The sequence below is a fragment of the Capricornis sumatraensis genome, chromosome 3 (assembly GCF_032405125.1).
Source record: "Capricornis sumatraensis isolate serow.1 chromosome 3, serow.2, whole genome shotgun sequence".
NCBI lineage: Eukaryota > Metazoa > Chordata > Mammalia > Artiodactyla > Bovidae > Capricornis > Capricornis sumatraensis.
In genome coordinates, this window is record NC_091071.1 from 42,699,703 (window position 1) to 42,713,414 (window position 13,712).

Below are 13,712 nucleotides of genomic sequence, written 5' to 3' on the forward strand. Positions count from 1 at the left end.
TAAATTGCCATTCACTTGGATGTCAAAATTAGAGATGTTGCATATCCAAGTTTGCAAAGTAAGAAGAGAGGTAGGGGTGGGGACACAAAACCACTGCTGTAGCATTTAATTGTCAGGAAAAGGGAAATATCCACCTAAGAGCCTAAGAAGTGTCAGTGAGGTCTGAGACAATTCAGGACAGGAAACTTCCATTCACAGTTTGATCTACCCACATTGATTATTAAATTATCTCAAGTGGGCCTCAAGTATTAGACTTTTGTGACTATAACTGCTGCACTTTTTGGATTTCTCTAACTTATTTTTTTTAAAATTAATTCAATTATTTTTTGCACTTCAGCAAAGCTGAAGCTTTGCTTCCTCTGGAAAGTCTTCTGTCATACCTATTTGATACACTCTTGTACTATGACTCTCAGCACTGTTTGAATATTCATTTAATGGCACTAATAACCTGAGTGTGGAATTGCCTGATTTCTTGTTGTGTGTCATAGCATTGAGGGACAGAAACTCTGTCTTCAACTTGATAATAAAATTGTCCATGACACATCAGACACAAATAGTTGTTCTATACTCATTCTTCTAACGAATGGAAAAAAAAAATCTTACATTTGAACATTTCCTCCCTTTAACTTTCCCTCCTTGTTTTGTAGGTAAGTTGCTTCTACTATATGAAGTCACCTCCTGTACAGATTAGATGGAGTCAAAAAACAATGTAACCTACTTTGTCCTCCTGGGACTCACACAGAATCCAAAGGAGGGGAAAGCACTTTTTGTTATGTTCCTGTTTCTCTACATTTTGACTGTGGTGGGCAATTTTCTAATTATAGTCACTATAATTGTCAGTAAGTCCCTGAAAACACCAATGTACTTTTTTCTTGCTTGCTTGTCATTTATGGATATTACTTATTCTTCTTCTATTACCCCCAGATTGATCTCCGACTTGTTCTTTGGAGAAAAAACCATAACTTTCAAATCTTGCATGACCCAGCTCTTTACAGAGCACCTTTTTTCTGGATCAGGGGTCTTCCTTCTGCTGGTCATGGCCTATGACAGATACGTGGCCATCTGCAAGCCCTTGCATTATTTGGTGATCATGAGGCAAAGGGTGTGTGTTGTGCTGCTTGTGGTGTCCTGGGTTGGAGGTTTTCTGCATTCAGTAATTCAACTTAGCACTGTTTATTGGCTCCCTTTCTGTGGCCCCAATATCATTGATCACTTTCTCTGTGACATGTACCCTTTATTGAAACTCGTCTGTACTGATACCTTTGTCATTGGTATCTTAGTGCTGGCCAATGGGGGGCTGATCTGCACTGTTGTGTTTCTGCTCTTACTCATCTCCTATGGAGTCATCCTGCATTCTCTGAAGAACCTGAGTCAGGAAGGGAGGCGGAAAGCCCTCCAGACCTGTGGTTCCCACATCACTGTGGTTGTCTGCTTCTTTGTTCCCTGTATTTTCATATATGTAAGACCTGCTAAGACCTTCTACATTGATAAATCATTGACTGTGTTCTATACTGTTATAACCCCCATGCTGAACCCACTAATCTACAGTCTAAGAAATTCTGAGTTAACTTATGCTATGAAGAAGCTCTGGAAAAGAAACATCATACCCCATATTAAATAAATGCATCATCCATCGTGAAGGGAGTCATTTGACATCAAAGTTCATTTTCTTCGAATGCAAAAGTCATTTTAAAAGTTGTTCTGATTTCTCTTTCTTCGAGTTTATGGTAATAGTAATTAAAGATTATGATTATACAACCATGGTATAACTGCAGTTTTCCTACTTTCTAGAATATAAAGACTATAATTACTTGCCCATCAGTGTATCTGGAATGGTGTAATGCCTATATAGCAAGGAGTTGATATGTAATGAATTAGAGAGTAAATTTTTACATAGTTATACTGATTTTTCATCAACTTATGCATTTATATTTTTATTCTTTCTCAGGGACAGTGTAATTTTTATTCAGCATCTTGTCATTTAAGTTAGCATTTTTACTTATACAATTTAAAATGCATAATTGTGTATGGCTTGCCTATACTGTTTTTCATTTGCATTATACACAACATTTTTACTTTTATACTTATACTGTTTACAATGAAACTGAAGTAAAATAGATAATAAATAGCATAAGTGAAAGCTAAATGCTACAAAAGTGTAGTCACTCAGTAGAATCCGACTGTTTGCCACCCCATAGACTGTAGTCCACCAAGCTCCTCTGTCCATGGAATTCTACGGGCAAGAATACTGGAATGGATTACCATTCCCTTTTCCAGGGGATCTTCCCAACCCAGGGATGGAACCTGGGTCTCCTGCATTGCAGGCAATTTCTTTGCTGTCTGAGCCACAAGGAGATCCCAACAATATGAGGTGAAATGTAAAATGAATTTTCTATTTTTCTCTCAGCTTCTTCCAGTGCTCATTCTCAGAGGCTGACCCTAAATTTGTTTCTTAATTATTACCTAGTAATCTTTTCAGATGCAAGTGTATTCTCTATATGTATATTTCTTTGTTTCTATATATGCATCACTTGCTTTGCTATGCAATATCTTATAGATATGCAATATCATATAGATATTTTCATACCAGGCCATATGTATTTCTTAGATTTTCTCATTTTTCAAAACACTCTATAAATTTATATCAAAATCAATGTCTATTCTTTTCATGAGATTCCAAAACTTTTTAGGACAGTTATGTTTCCAATAAATGTATGGTTTTGAATATGTGCAAATATAAGATCCTAGGTATAGAATTGTTGATATTACATTTGATTCAAAGGTCATGTGGTATATGCATTTAAAATGATGATATTGATATGTATTGCCAAAATATCATTCTCTTTTTTAAAATTAATTTTAATTGGAGGAAAATTGCTTTACAATGTTGTGTTGGTTTCTACCATACAACAGCCCAAATTAGTCATAATCATGCACATGTCACCTTGCCTCCTAGCTCAGTCAGTAAAGAATCTGCCCGCAATGCAGGAGATCCGGGTTTGATTCCTGTGTCAGGAAGATCCCCTGGAGAAGGAAATGGCAACCCACTCCAGGATTCTTGCCTGGAGAGTCCCCTGGGCAGAGGAGCCTGACACTCTACAGTCCAGGGGTTGCAAGAGTCAGACATGACTTAGTGACTGAACCAGCATCACTTCCATCTTGAGCCTCCCTCTCCTCCCCTGACTCCACCCTTGTAAGTCACCAGAGAGTGCCAAGCTGGGCTCCCTGTGTTCTATAGCAGCTTCTCACAGTTATCTGTTTTACACAACGTAGTGTTTATATGCCGATGCTACTTTCTCTGTTTATCTCATTCTTTCCTTACCCTACTGTGTCCATGAATCCCATCTCTATATCTGCATCTCCATTTCTTTCCTGCAAATAGATTAATCAACACCATTTTTCTAGATTCCATACAGATACATTAATATACTATATTTCTTTTTCTCTTTCTGACTTAATTCAATCCAAACTATTGCTCTTGAGGTTGTACTAACAGTTACTGTGTCTGTGCTTAGCTGCTCAGCTGTGTCCTACTCTTTGCAACTCCACAGAGTGTAGCCTGCCAGGCTTCTCTGTTCTTGGGATTTTTCAGGCAAGAATACTGGAATGGGTCGCCATTTTCTCCTCCAGGGGATCTTCCTGACTTAGGAATCGAACCTGTGTCTCTTTTACTCACTGAGCCATTGAGGAAGCCCCACTAACAGCTGTTGTTCTGTCCATAGTCCATGTGGATTTTTTTGACAACATTCTCAACAACCAGTACCTGATAAATATATGTATCACATCTGATTAAAGTTATTTTTTACTTTAATGGCAAACCTTTTGATATAATTAAGTTTGAGTATCTTCCCACATGTTTAATTTGATTTGTATTTGTTTGTGGATTATATATATATATCTTTAATCTGATTCATTCAATTATTTATTTTTATGAGAGATTTTTAAGCAAAAGAAATGATCTCTTTTACATTGTATATATAGTTAATGTTTTCTGGCCATTTGTTTTTAACCTTTTATCCTATGTAGAATTATTTTTGCCTGTAAAACTTCTTGTAGTTTATATTAAATTAAAAAAAATGCATCTTGCTTAGAAAGAATTTTCTCATTTCACTTGCACCAAAAGTTCTTCAGTTATTTTTTCCTTTTGCACTTAATTTTCCAATCATTTTTCAAATCTTACATTTTATAATATTTGATTCATCTTGAATTTATTTAGGAGTTTAAATAGGGGTTGATTGTATTTGTTCTTTAAATTTTAGAATTTTAAAAAATATCCACCTATTTATCTTTTTGCCATTGATTTGAAATTCTATTTTATTTAGAACTCCCACTGTATTTGGGTCCAATTCAAAACTTTAATCTTTCCACTGATCTCTTTATTCATGTGCACCTTGCCACATAATTACTATGATATCTAAGATATTTTGACATGTGAAGACTCCAGAAGTCCCTTATTAGTATTCTTTCTCAGAATTTTGCCTAAGCCTGTATATTTCTATATCAAAATTAGTAAAAATTAGATAATAAATTAAGTATAAATAAGATAAAAATATTTAAATGAAAATTAGCTTAAAATTGTTAAAATAAATTTAAAATATGTTCAAAACTATTATTTTCATTAATAGTCCCATTGCTGCTGCTGCTGCTACTAAGTCACTTCAGTCGTGTCCGACTCTGTGCGACCCCATAGACGGCAGTCCACCAGGCTCCCCCATCCCTGGGATTCTCTAGGCAAGAATACTGGAGTGGGTTGCCATTTCCTTCTCCAATGCATGAAAATGAAAAGTCAAAGTGAAGTCGCTCAGTCATGTCCGAATCTTCTCGACCCCATGGACTGCAGCCTACCAGGCTCCTCCGTCCCTGGGATTTTCCAGGCAAGAGTACTGGAGTGGGATGCCATTGCCTTCTCCAATAGTCCCATTAAGAAGGTTACTTTACAAAGAGTTTATACCTTTAGAGTATTAAAAAAAACTGTTATCCAGAGAAGAATTGGTGCTTTCAGTTAACAAGTCACCCATTGTATCATTGGGTTGAACTTGCAGTTCCTGCCCCTGTTTCTAATCCCTTGTAGATAGCTCCTGTTCTTTAGCTATGATGCCTAAAATACTACGTGACACTTGCTTTAGGGAAAAAATAATCTCTTTCAGGAAGTTCAGGACTTAAATCATCTTGTGCTGCTGAGATCTTCTTGCCATGCTCTGTGCTAGGTGCTAGGTTGCCTCAGTCCTGTCTGACTCTTTGCAACTGTGTGGATCATGACCCGCCAGGATTTTCTGTCCATGGGCTTTGCCAGGAAGAATATAGCCCCTCACACACACACAAAAAATAAAAATAAATAAAAGAAGAAAGAAAAAAAGAAAACCTAAAAAAATGTTTTAGAGATTTATTTTTTCTGAAGTGCAAACATGTTTAATTTATTGTGACTTATTACAACCCCAGGTGGCACTAGTAGTAAGGAAGCCACCTGCCAATGCAAGAGATGCAAGAGACTTGGGTTTGCTCCCTGGATTGGGAGCATTCCCTGGAGCAGACAGTGGCAACCCACTCTAGTATTCTTGCCTGAAAAATTCCATGGACAGAGGAGACTGGCAGGCTGCTCAAGTTGATTACATAATACTTGGATATTGACAATACACACTAGTATTTTTAAAATAGATAATCAACAAGGGCCTACTCTATAACACAGAGAACTATACTCAATATTTTGTAATAACCTAAATGGAAAAAGAATTTGATACAATAGATACATATATATGTATAACTCAGTCCCTTTGCCTTACACTGGACACTAACACATTATTGATCAGCTGTACTCTAATATAAAATAAAAAATAGAAAATTTAATTGTGAAACATGCATAATATCATATATGAAACGAATCGCCAGTCCAGGTTTGATGCATGATACTGAATGCTTGGGGCTGGTGCACTGGGACGACCCAGAGGGATGGTAGAGGGAAGGGGGTTCAGGATGGGGAACACGTGTATACCTGTGGCAGATTCATGTTGATGTATGGCAAAACCACCCAATATTGTAAAGTAATTAGCCTCTAATTAAAATAAATAAATTTAAATTAAAAAATAAAATAAATAAATTTACATTAAAAAAAAGAAAATTTAATTTAGTGGTTTTGCCATTGGATTAACATATTTGCCTCTTAAACAAGTTACCCAAGTTTATCTGAAGCCAATGATATTTGCGTATGCTTTGGGCTATCTAGCTATCATAAACCAATTAATGAAGTCACCTTAGGTTTTTTTCTTTTTGTTCCTTTTAAGAAACTGACTTCTTCTTCTTTTTTTTTTTTTTGACATGGAATGCAAGCCATTCCAGTATTCTTGCCTGGGGAATCCCATGGACAGAGGAGCCTGGTGGGGTACAGTCCAAGGGGCTGCAAAGAGTTGGGCATGACTGAGCTACTAACACATACACTGTTTTGTTTATTTATTGCTTGCACTGGGTCTTCATTGCTGTGCTTGGGATTTCTATAGTTGTGGAGAGTGGGGGCTGCTCTCTAGTTGCAGTGCATAGGCTTCTTATTTCTGTGGCTTCTTTTGTTGAGGAGCATAGGCTCTAGATGCATGGGCTTCAATAGCTGCAGCCTGAGGGCTCTGTAGTTGTGACTTGCTGTCTCTAGGGTGCCTGAGCTTCAGTAATTGCAGCACTGGGGCTCATTAGTTGTGGCTAGAGGACCCTGGAGTATGCAGACTTTGATAGTTCTGGCATGCAGCTCTCAAGCCATGCCTCTCAGGCTCTAGAGCATGTGCTCAGTGGTTGTGGAGCATGGACTTAACCACTCTGCAGCATGTGGAATTTTCCAAGACCAGGGATTGAACCTATGTCCCCTGCACTGGCAGGCAGATTCCCATCCACTGCCCCACCAAAGAAGTCCCTTAGTTCTTACATTTATTTTGAATATTGTGGTCATATATACATAAAGAAGGTTGAGTGTCAAAGAATTGATGCTTTTGAAATGTGGTAGTGGAGAAGACTCTTGGGAATCCCTTGTGCAGTAAAGAGATCAAACCAGCCAACCCTAAAGGAAATCAACCCTGACTATTCTTGGAAGGACTGATGCTGAAGCTGAAGCTCCAATATTTTGGCCACCTGATACAAAGAGCCAACTCATTGGAAAAGACCCTGATTCTGGGAAAGATTGAAGGCAGGAGGAGAAGGGGATGACAGAGGATGAGACGGTTAGATAGGATCACAAACTCAATGAGCATGACTTTGAGCAGACTCCAGGAGATCAAAAAAGGACAGGGAAGCCTGGTCTGCTGCAGCCAATGGGATCAGCAGAGTTGGACATGACTTAGTAAAACATACATAATAAAATTTACAATTTTAATCATTTTAAATTGACACATACTTGTTATGCAAAAACTACCACTATCCATCTCCTAAATTTAACCAACTTCCCAAACTGAAATTAGTCATTAAACAAAATTCTCCATTTAAGCTCATGGAACCCCATTATGAATCTGCTTTAAGTGCTTTATGTAAGTGAAATCATACAATAATTGCTTTTTTGTGATTGCCTTTTTATAACTTGTTATAATATCTTTTCCCCACTAAATACTCTTGGCACCCTTGTTGAAAATTATCTAAAGACATATACAAAGGTTTATTTCTAGACTTTCTATTTATTCCATTAGTCCGCTGTCCATCTTTATTAGAATACTGGTGCCATGATTACCATTGCTTTGTATAGTATGTTTTAGAGTCAGGAAGTATGAGACCCCCAGCTTTCTTGTTTTCAAGATTGTTTTGGCAATTTCGAGTCCTTGAGATTTCTTATGAATTTTACCATGGATTTTTCTATTTCTGCAAAGTCAATTTTGCTATTTGGATCTGTAGATCACTTGAGATAATATTAACAGCTTAATTCCTTTACATGTCCCAGATCATAAATGTCTTTTCATATTTGTGTGTGTTCCATAATATCTCTCAGTAACCTTTTGTAGTTTTCGGTTTACAAGACTTGTCTCTTTGGTTAAGTTTACTTAAATATTTTATTTTTTTGATGCTTTTTATGTGGAATTATATTCTTAATTTTTCCTTGAGTTGTTAATTTTCACATAGAAATTCAACATTATTTTGTAAAAATATCTCCCAACAAATTGGAAATAGAAGGAATGTACCTTGACATAAGAAAGTCCATATATAACAGATCTATAGCTAGCATCATCCGCAACATAGAAAGGCTGAAATCTAGAATATAATCATTAAAATCTAGAATAAGACAAGAGGGCACACTCTCACAAGTCCTTCTATAACATAGCACTGCCATAAAAATTCCTGTGAAAAGTTTATATTTTTCTAAATATAGGTCCTGTCACCTCTGCAAGGAGATAATTTTTTTTTAATTTTTATTTTTACTTTATTTTACTTTACAATACTGTATTGGTTTAATTTTTATTTAGTATTACTTATTCTGTAACAGTGCTTCTATAGACAGCAACTTCCTACCTTTCAATCACAGCTTAAATATAACCTTTTAAGAAGGGACTTCTCCAATTACATTATCCACAGTAGACTTCTCCCTCTTCTTTTCTGTCACATTATTCTATTTATTACATTATAAGCCCTGAATAAGACTATAACTACTATATTAAACGTCTGCTTCTTATTGTCTGACTTTTTGTAATATCCATGCAAGAAAAAGCTTTCTACATAATTTTCCCTCTGGTTTTATTAAGTGCTGTGTCCCAACTCATAGCACAGTTGCTGGCCTAAGAAATGTGCCCTAACTTTTAAAAACAATTACTAATTGGATAAATTATTAGTTGTTACATCTAAAACCTTAAAACATTTAATTTTATTTTTACTATAATTTTATTTATTTAACCAAATTTTAAGGTGATTAAATCTAGTATTAAATAAAAGGAAAGATATTCTTTCCATGGCAGGGGAGAATATATTAATAAGTCCATTAGATCAAAATGAGTGAGTCTATATTTTATCCTTATTGATAGCAGCCTTATAAAAATTCTAAAGCTACTTTTTTTGCATGTTGTACCTTTCTGATATTAATTATGTGATTTGCTCTACTAATATCTTCACATATTTTTTTTTTGTTGTTGTTTACTATCTAGGTTATGTCTGATTCTTTTGCCACCCTACAGGTTGTAGCCTGCCAGGCTCCTCTGTCCATGAGATTTCCCAGGCAAGGATACTGGAATGGGTTGCTATTTCCTTCTCCAGGGGATCTTCCCAACTCAGGGGACAAATCTGAATCTAACACATTGGCAAGTGAATTCTTCATTGCTGAGCCACCAGGAAAGCCCTTATAGATGTTCTTTAAAACCTTTGTGTACAATCACAATGAATTAATTAAACAAGAATCAACCTTGGACACAGTTCAAGACTTAGTGATAATTGCAGCTGAAAGGGATGAAATATCCCGTGATCTTCACCCCTAATAGAAAGAAGATGCTATTCGCTTAGTAACTGGCATACAAACTTAAGGAGGTCCTTTCTTAGACATATTAGTTAGTTAGTGTTAGTCGCTCAGTCGTGTCCGACTGTGACCCCATGGACTGCAGTCCACCAGGCTCCTCTGTCCATAAGATTTTCCAGGCAAGAATGCTTGAGTAGGTTGCCATTTCCTTCTTCAGGGGATCTTCCTGACCCAGGGATCGAACCCAGGTCTCCTGCACTCCAGGTAGATTCTTTACCAACTGAGCATGGCTTAAAAAGAATCATGGGAATGTCTTTCAAAATCACAATCAACTAGTCTGGGCATGTTAACATGACAGAGTGAAAAGAACTGAACAGTCAAATGCTATATTTATTTTTAAAGTTAGTAGGAAAGAAGTTACTTGTGAAAAATTTCCCTGCCAAATAGCTAGCTGATTTCTTCTATGTATATGTAGGATTTGCTGGTCATTTTGATTTATTTTCTAATGCAATAAACTTGTTTTTCAGTGTGTGCACCAAGGAATTCCTTTCAAATAATTTACACTGCACTTTAAAATGACCTGAATAATTAGAAGACTCCATGTAGTAAGTGGTAAATAAACTATATGCTCAAGTAATAAAGTGGCCTTTTGTTCTCTATTGTCAAACTGGATGAAAAATAATTTCAAGTGTTTATGAATAACTTTAAGTGATTCTTCAGGTTCTGAACAAGCCTCCAGAAGGTAAGACTAACATTAAATAGTGGAAACCAAGCTCACAGCTGTGAGACTTTCTTTATTATATAAGAAAGTTAATTACTTTGAAATCAATCAAACAGATTCAATTCTAGGTATAGCACTTAAAAATGTGTACTTGAGAAAGTGAATTAGATATTCTGAGTGTTAATTTCTTCACTTCTGTAATAAAGATTACAGTTCTTGCTACTGTAAATATTAAATGTGTTACATTAAACTATGAGTGCATGATTGGAATATACTGTAAGAGTTTGGAGAAGTAGAGCAATGTTATCAGAATAAGATTAAAAAGGACAATTTGGTCTGCTTCAGGAGAACCAACTTTTGAGTCCAGTATAAATGTGGAGAGACTTAGTAGGAGGCTGTTACAGTGGGTCAGGAAGAAATTAAGAAGTAGGGAATGATCAAATCTGTGATATATTTTGAAAGCAGAGTTAGTAGGATTTATTTAAGTTTTATGAAAGTGACAAATGAGTAAAGAGCACTGAAATTTTGTCTGAACATTAACATGAAAATTATAGTATTTAATGGGATAAGGAATGCCTCTTTAAATTTTATTTAGAAAATATTCATGTTTATTCTGGAAAACTAGAAGTCATGTTTTACAAATAGTAAATTTCTATTCAGTTGGGTTTCAAAGTTAGAGATGTTGCAAATAAGCATTTGAAATTTAGGAGAAAGGTAAGGACTGGAGATAGAAGATTAGACTGCTGCAGTCTAATTGATTGGTCCAAAATGGGAAATAACCACTGAAAGACTGAAGTGTCAGTGAGGTTTGAGACAATTTAGGGCAAGGATCTTCTATTCACACATTCATCTACCCACACTGATTTTGTGTATTATGTTAAGTGTGTTTCATGTATTATATTTGTGTCTTTATAAATGCTGCACCTTTTCATGACTGTCTATTTCTTTATACTTTCAATTATTTTTTACACTCAGCTGAAGCATTACTTCCTCTTGAACGTCTTCTGTGATACCACTTCATATACTCCTATATTCTGACTCTTCGGTGCTGTGTGAATTTAATGGAACTTAATACATGTGTCTTTGGCATTACCAACTTGAAGGACGTGAGTCTGAGTGAACTCTGGGAGTTGGTGATGGACAGGGAGGCCTGGGTGCTGCAATTCATGGGGTCGGAAAGAGTTGGACACGACTGAGCGACTGAACTAACTAACTAACTAACTAATACATGTGTCTGGAATGCTTGTTTTTTTGTTCTATGTCATATTACTGAGGTAAAAAAAAAGAACTATGCCTTTTTCAACTTGATAATCAAAATGTCTATGACACATTAGACACAAATGGATGTTCTGTTGATGTTCTTACAGTGAATGGATATATAAAAATGTATTCTTATACATTTGAGCATTTTTACCCTTTAACTGTTATCCCCTTTGTTTTTAGGTAAACTGTTTGAATATGTGGAGTCAGCACCTGTCCAGATTAGATGGAATCAAGAAATAATGTAATCTACTTTGTACTTCTGGGTCTCACACAGAATCCAAGGGAGTGGAAAGTCCTTTTAGTTTTGTTCTTGTTCATCTACCTTTTGACCTTCTTATTATAGTGACTCTAGCTGTCAATAAGACCCTGAACTCACTGATGTACTTTTTTTCTTGCCAGCTTATCATGTATGGATGTCACTTACCCCACTTCTATCACCCCCAGATTGATTTCAGAGTTGTTATTCGGGGGAAAACACATATCCTTTGAATCTTGTATGACCAAGCTGTTTGCAGGGAACCTTTTTGCTGGAGCAGGGGTCTTCCTTCTGCTGGTCATGGCCTATGACCGCTATGTGGCCATCTGTAAGCCCTTGCATTATTTGGTGATCATGAGGCAGAGGGTGTGTGTTGTGCTGCTGGTGGTGTCCTGGGTTGGAGGTTTCTTGCACTCAGTAATTCAACTGTGCACTGTTTATGGGCTCCCATTCTGTGGTCCCAATGTCATTGACCACTATATGTGTGACAGGTACCCCTTATTGGAACTCGTCTGTACTGACACCTGTGTTACTGGCATCTTAATTATGGCCAGTGGAGGACTGATCTGCTCTATCGTGTTTCTGCTCTTACTCGTCTCCTGTGGAGTCATCCTGCACTCTCTGAAGAACCGGAGTCAGGAAGAGAGGCAGAAAGCCCTCCAGACATGTGGTTTCCCACATCACTGTGGTTGTCTGCTTCTTTGTTCCATGTATTTTCATGTATGCAAGACCTGCTAAAACATTCCCCAATGACAAATTATTGAGAGTGTTTTATACAGTCATAACCCCCATGCTGAACCCATTAATCTACAGTATAAGAAGTTCTGAGTTAACTTATGCTATGAAGAAACTCTTGAGAAGAAACATTATATTTCATATTAAATAATTGCATCAGCTACAATAAAGGGAGTCATTTGTCATCAAGGTCCATTTCCTTAGAATGCAGAAGCCATTTTAAAATTTGATTCTGATTTTAAATATTTTGTTTAAAAAGAAAAAGTTATCTTTCTTCAAAGAGTTTATGATAATTGTAATTAAAGATTACACCTTTACAGCTGTGCTATTAATAACAGTTTCCTCCATGCTAAAATGTAAGGTTCATAATAATCTTTATCACTGTACCTAGAAATGTGTAATACCTGTATGTTGTTGCTATTGCTAAGTCACTTCAGTCATGTCTGACTCTGTGCGACCCCATAGACGACAGCCCATCAGGCTCCCCCATCCCTGGGATTGTCCAGGCAAGAACACTGGAGTGGGGTGCCATTGCCTTCTCCAGTGCATGAAAGTGAAAAGTGAACGTGAAGTTCAGTCAGGTCTGACTCTTTGTGACCCCATGGACTGCAGCCTAACAGGCTCCTCTGCCCATGGGATTTTCCAGGCAAAAGTACTGGAGTGGGGAACCATCACCTTCTCTGATTTCCTGTATAGTAAGGAATTAATAATTAATTATGAAGTGAGAAAAGTACAATATAGTAACATTGATTTTTAATCATTTTATGCATTTACCTTTTTCACTCTTTTTCAGAGACAGATAATTTTTGTTTAAACTCTTGTAATTTAAGTGAAATTTTTAATTTTTACAATTTAAAATATTTAATTCTATATAGGTCCCTTTGTTAGCATATTTCAGTTGCATTATACACACATTTTTCACTTTAATACTGTAAGTGTTCACAAAAATTAAAGTAAAATAGATAATAATAAACAGAATAAATAAAACCAAATAATATGGGGTGAAGTGCCAAACAAATTTCCCCCTTTTCTCTTAATATTTTCCATTCTTCATTCTAAGATGTAGAATCTAAATTTTTTTCTTGATTTTCATCTGGTAAAAATCTTTGCAAATGCTAGTCTATTTACCATATGTATTTTTGTTTTTTCTGTATATATCAGATTTGCTTTTACTATGCCACATCTTAAAGATATTTCAGTACCAGCTCAAACATATCCCTTAACTTTTTTCATGTTTCACAATGCTCCTTACAAATTTATTTTAAAATCCATATGCCCATTCCTTTTTATGCGGTTGCTAAACATTTTTATGACAAAGAGCTTTCAAATAAATACAT

The 13,712-nt window shown here is 36.1% G+C and overlaps 1 protein-coding gene and 1 pseudogene across 1 annotated transcript; both read left to right on the forward strand.

Annotated features, from left to right (window-relative positions):
- The first annotated feature begins 691 nt into the window (after positions 1-691).
- LOC138075848 (olfactory receptor 4A47-like) lies at positions 692-1,621 on the forward strand. Its single transcript, XM_068967904.1, has one exon. It carries the CDS (start codon positions 692-694, stop codon positions 1,619-1,621), a length of 930 nt encoding a protein of 309 aa, XP_068824005.1.
- Positions 1,622-11,607: 9,986 nt separating this feature from the next.
- LOC138076444 (olfactory receptor 4A47-like) lies at positions 11,608-12,526 on the forward strand (annotated as a pseudogene).
- The last annotated feature ends 1,186 nt before the right edge of the window (positions 12,527-13,712 follow it).

What these genes read in the sequence shown, in the direction of transcription:
- LOC138075848 (XM_068967904.1), top strand. Translation starts at nt 692, where the DNA reads ATGGAGTCAAAAAACAATGTAACCTACTTTGTCCTCCTGGGACTCACA.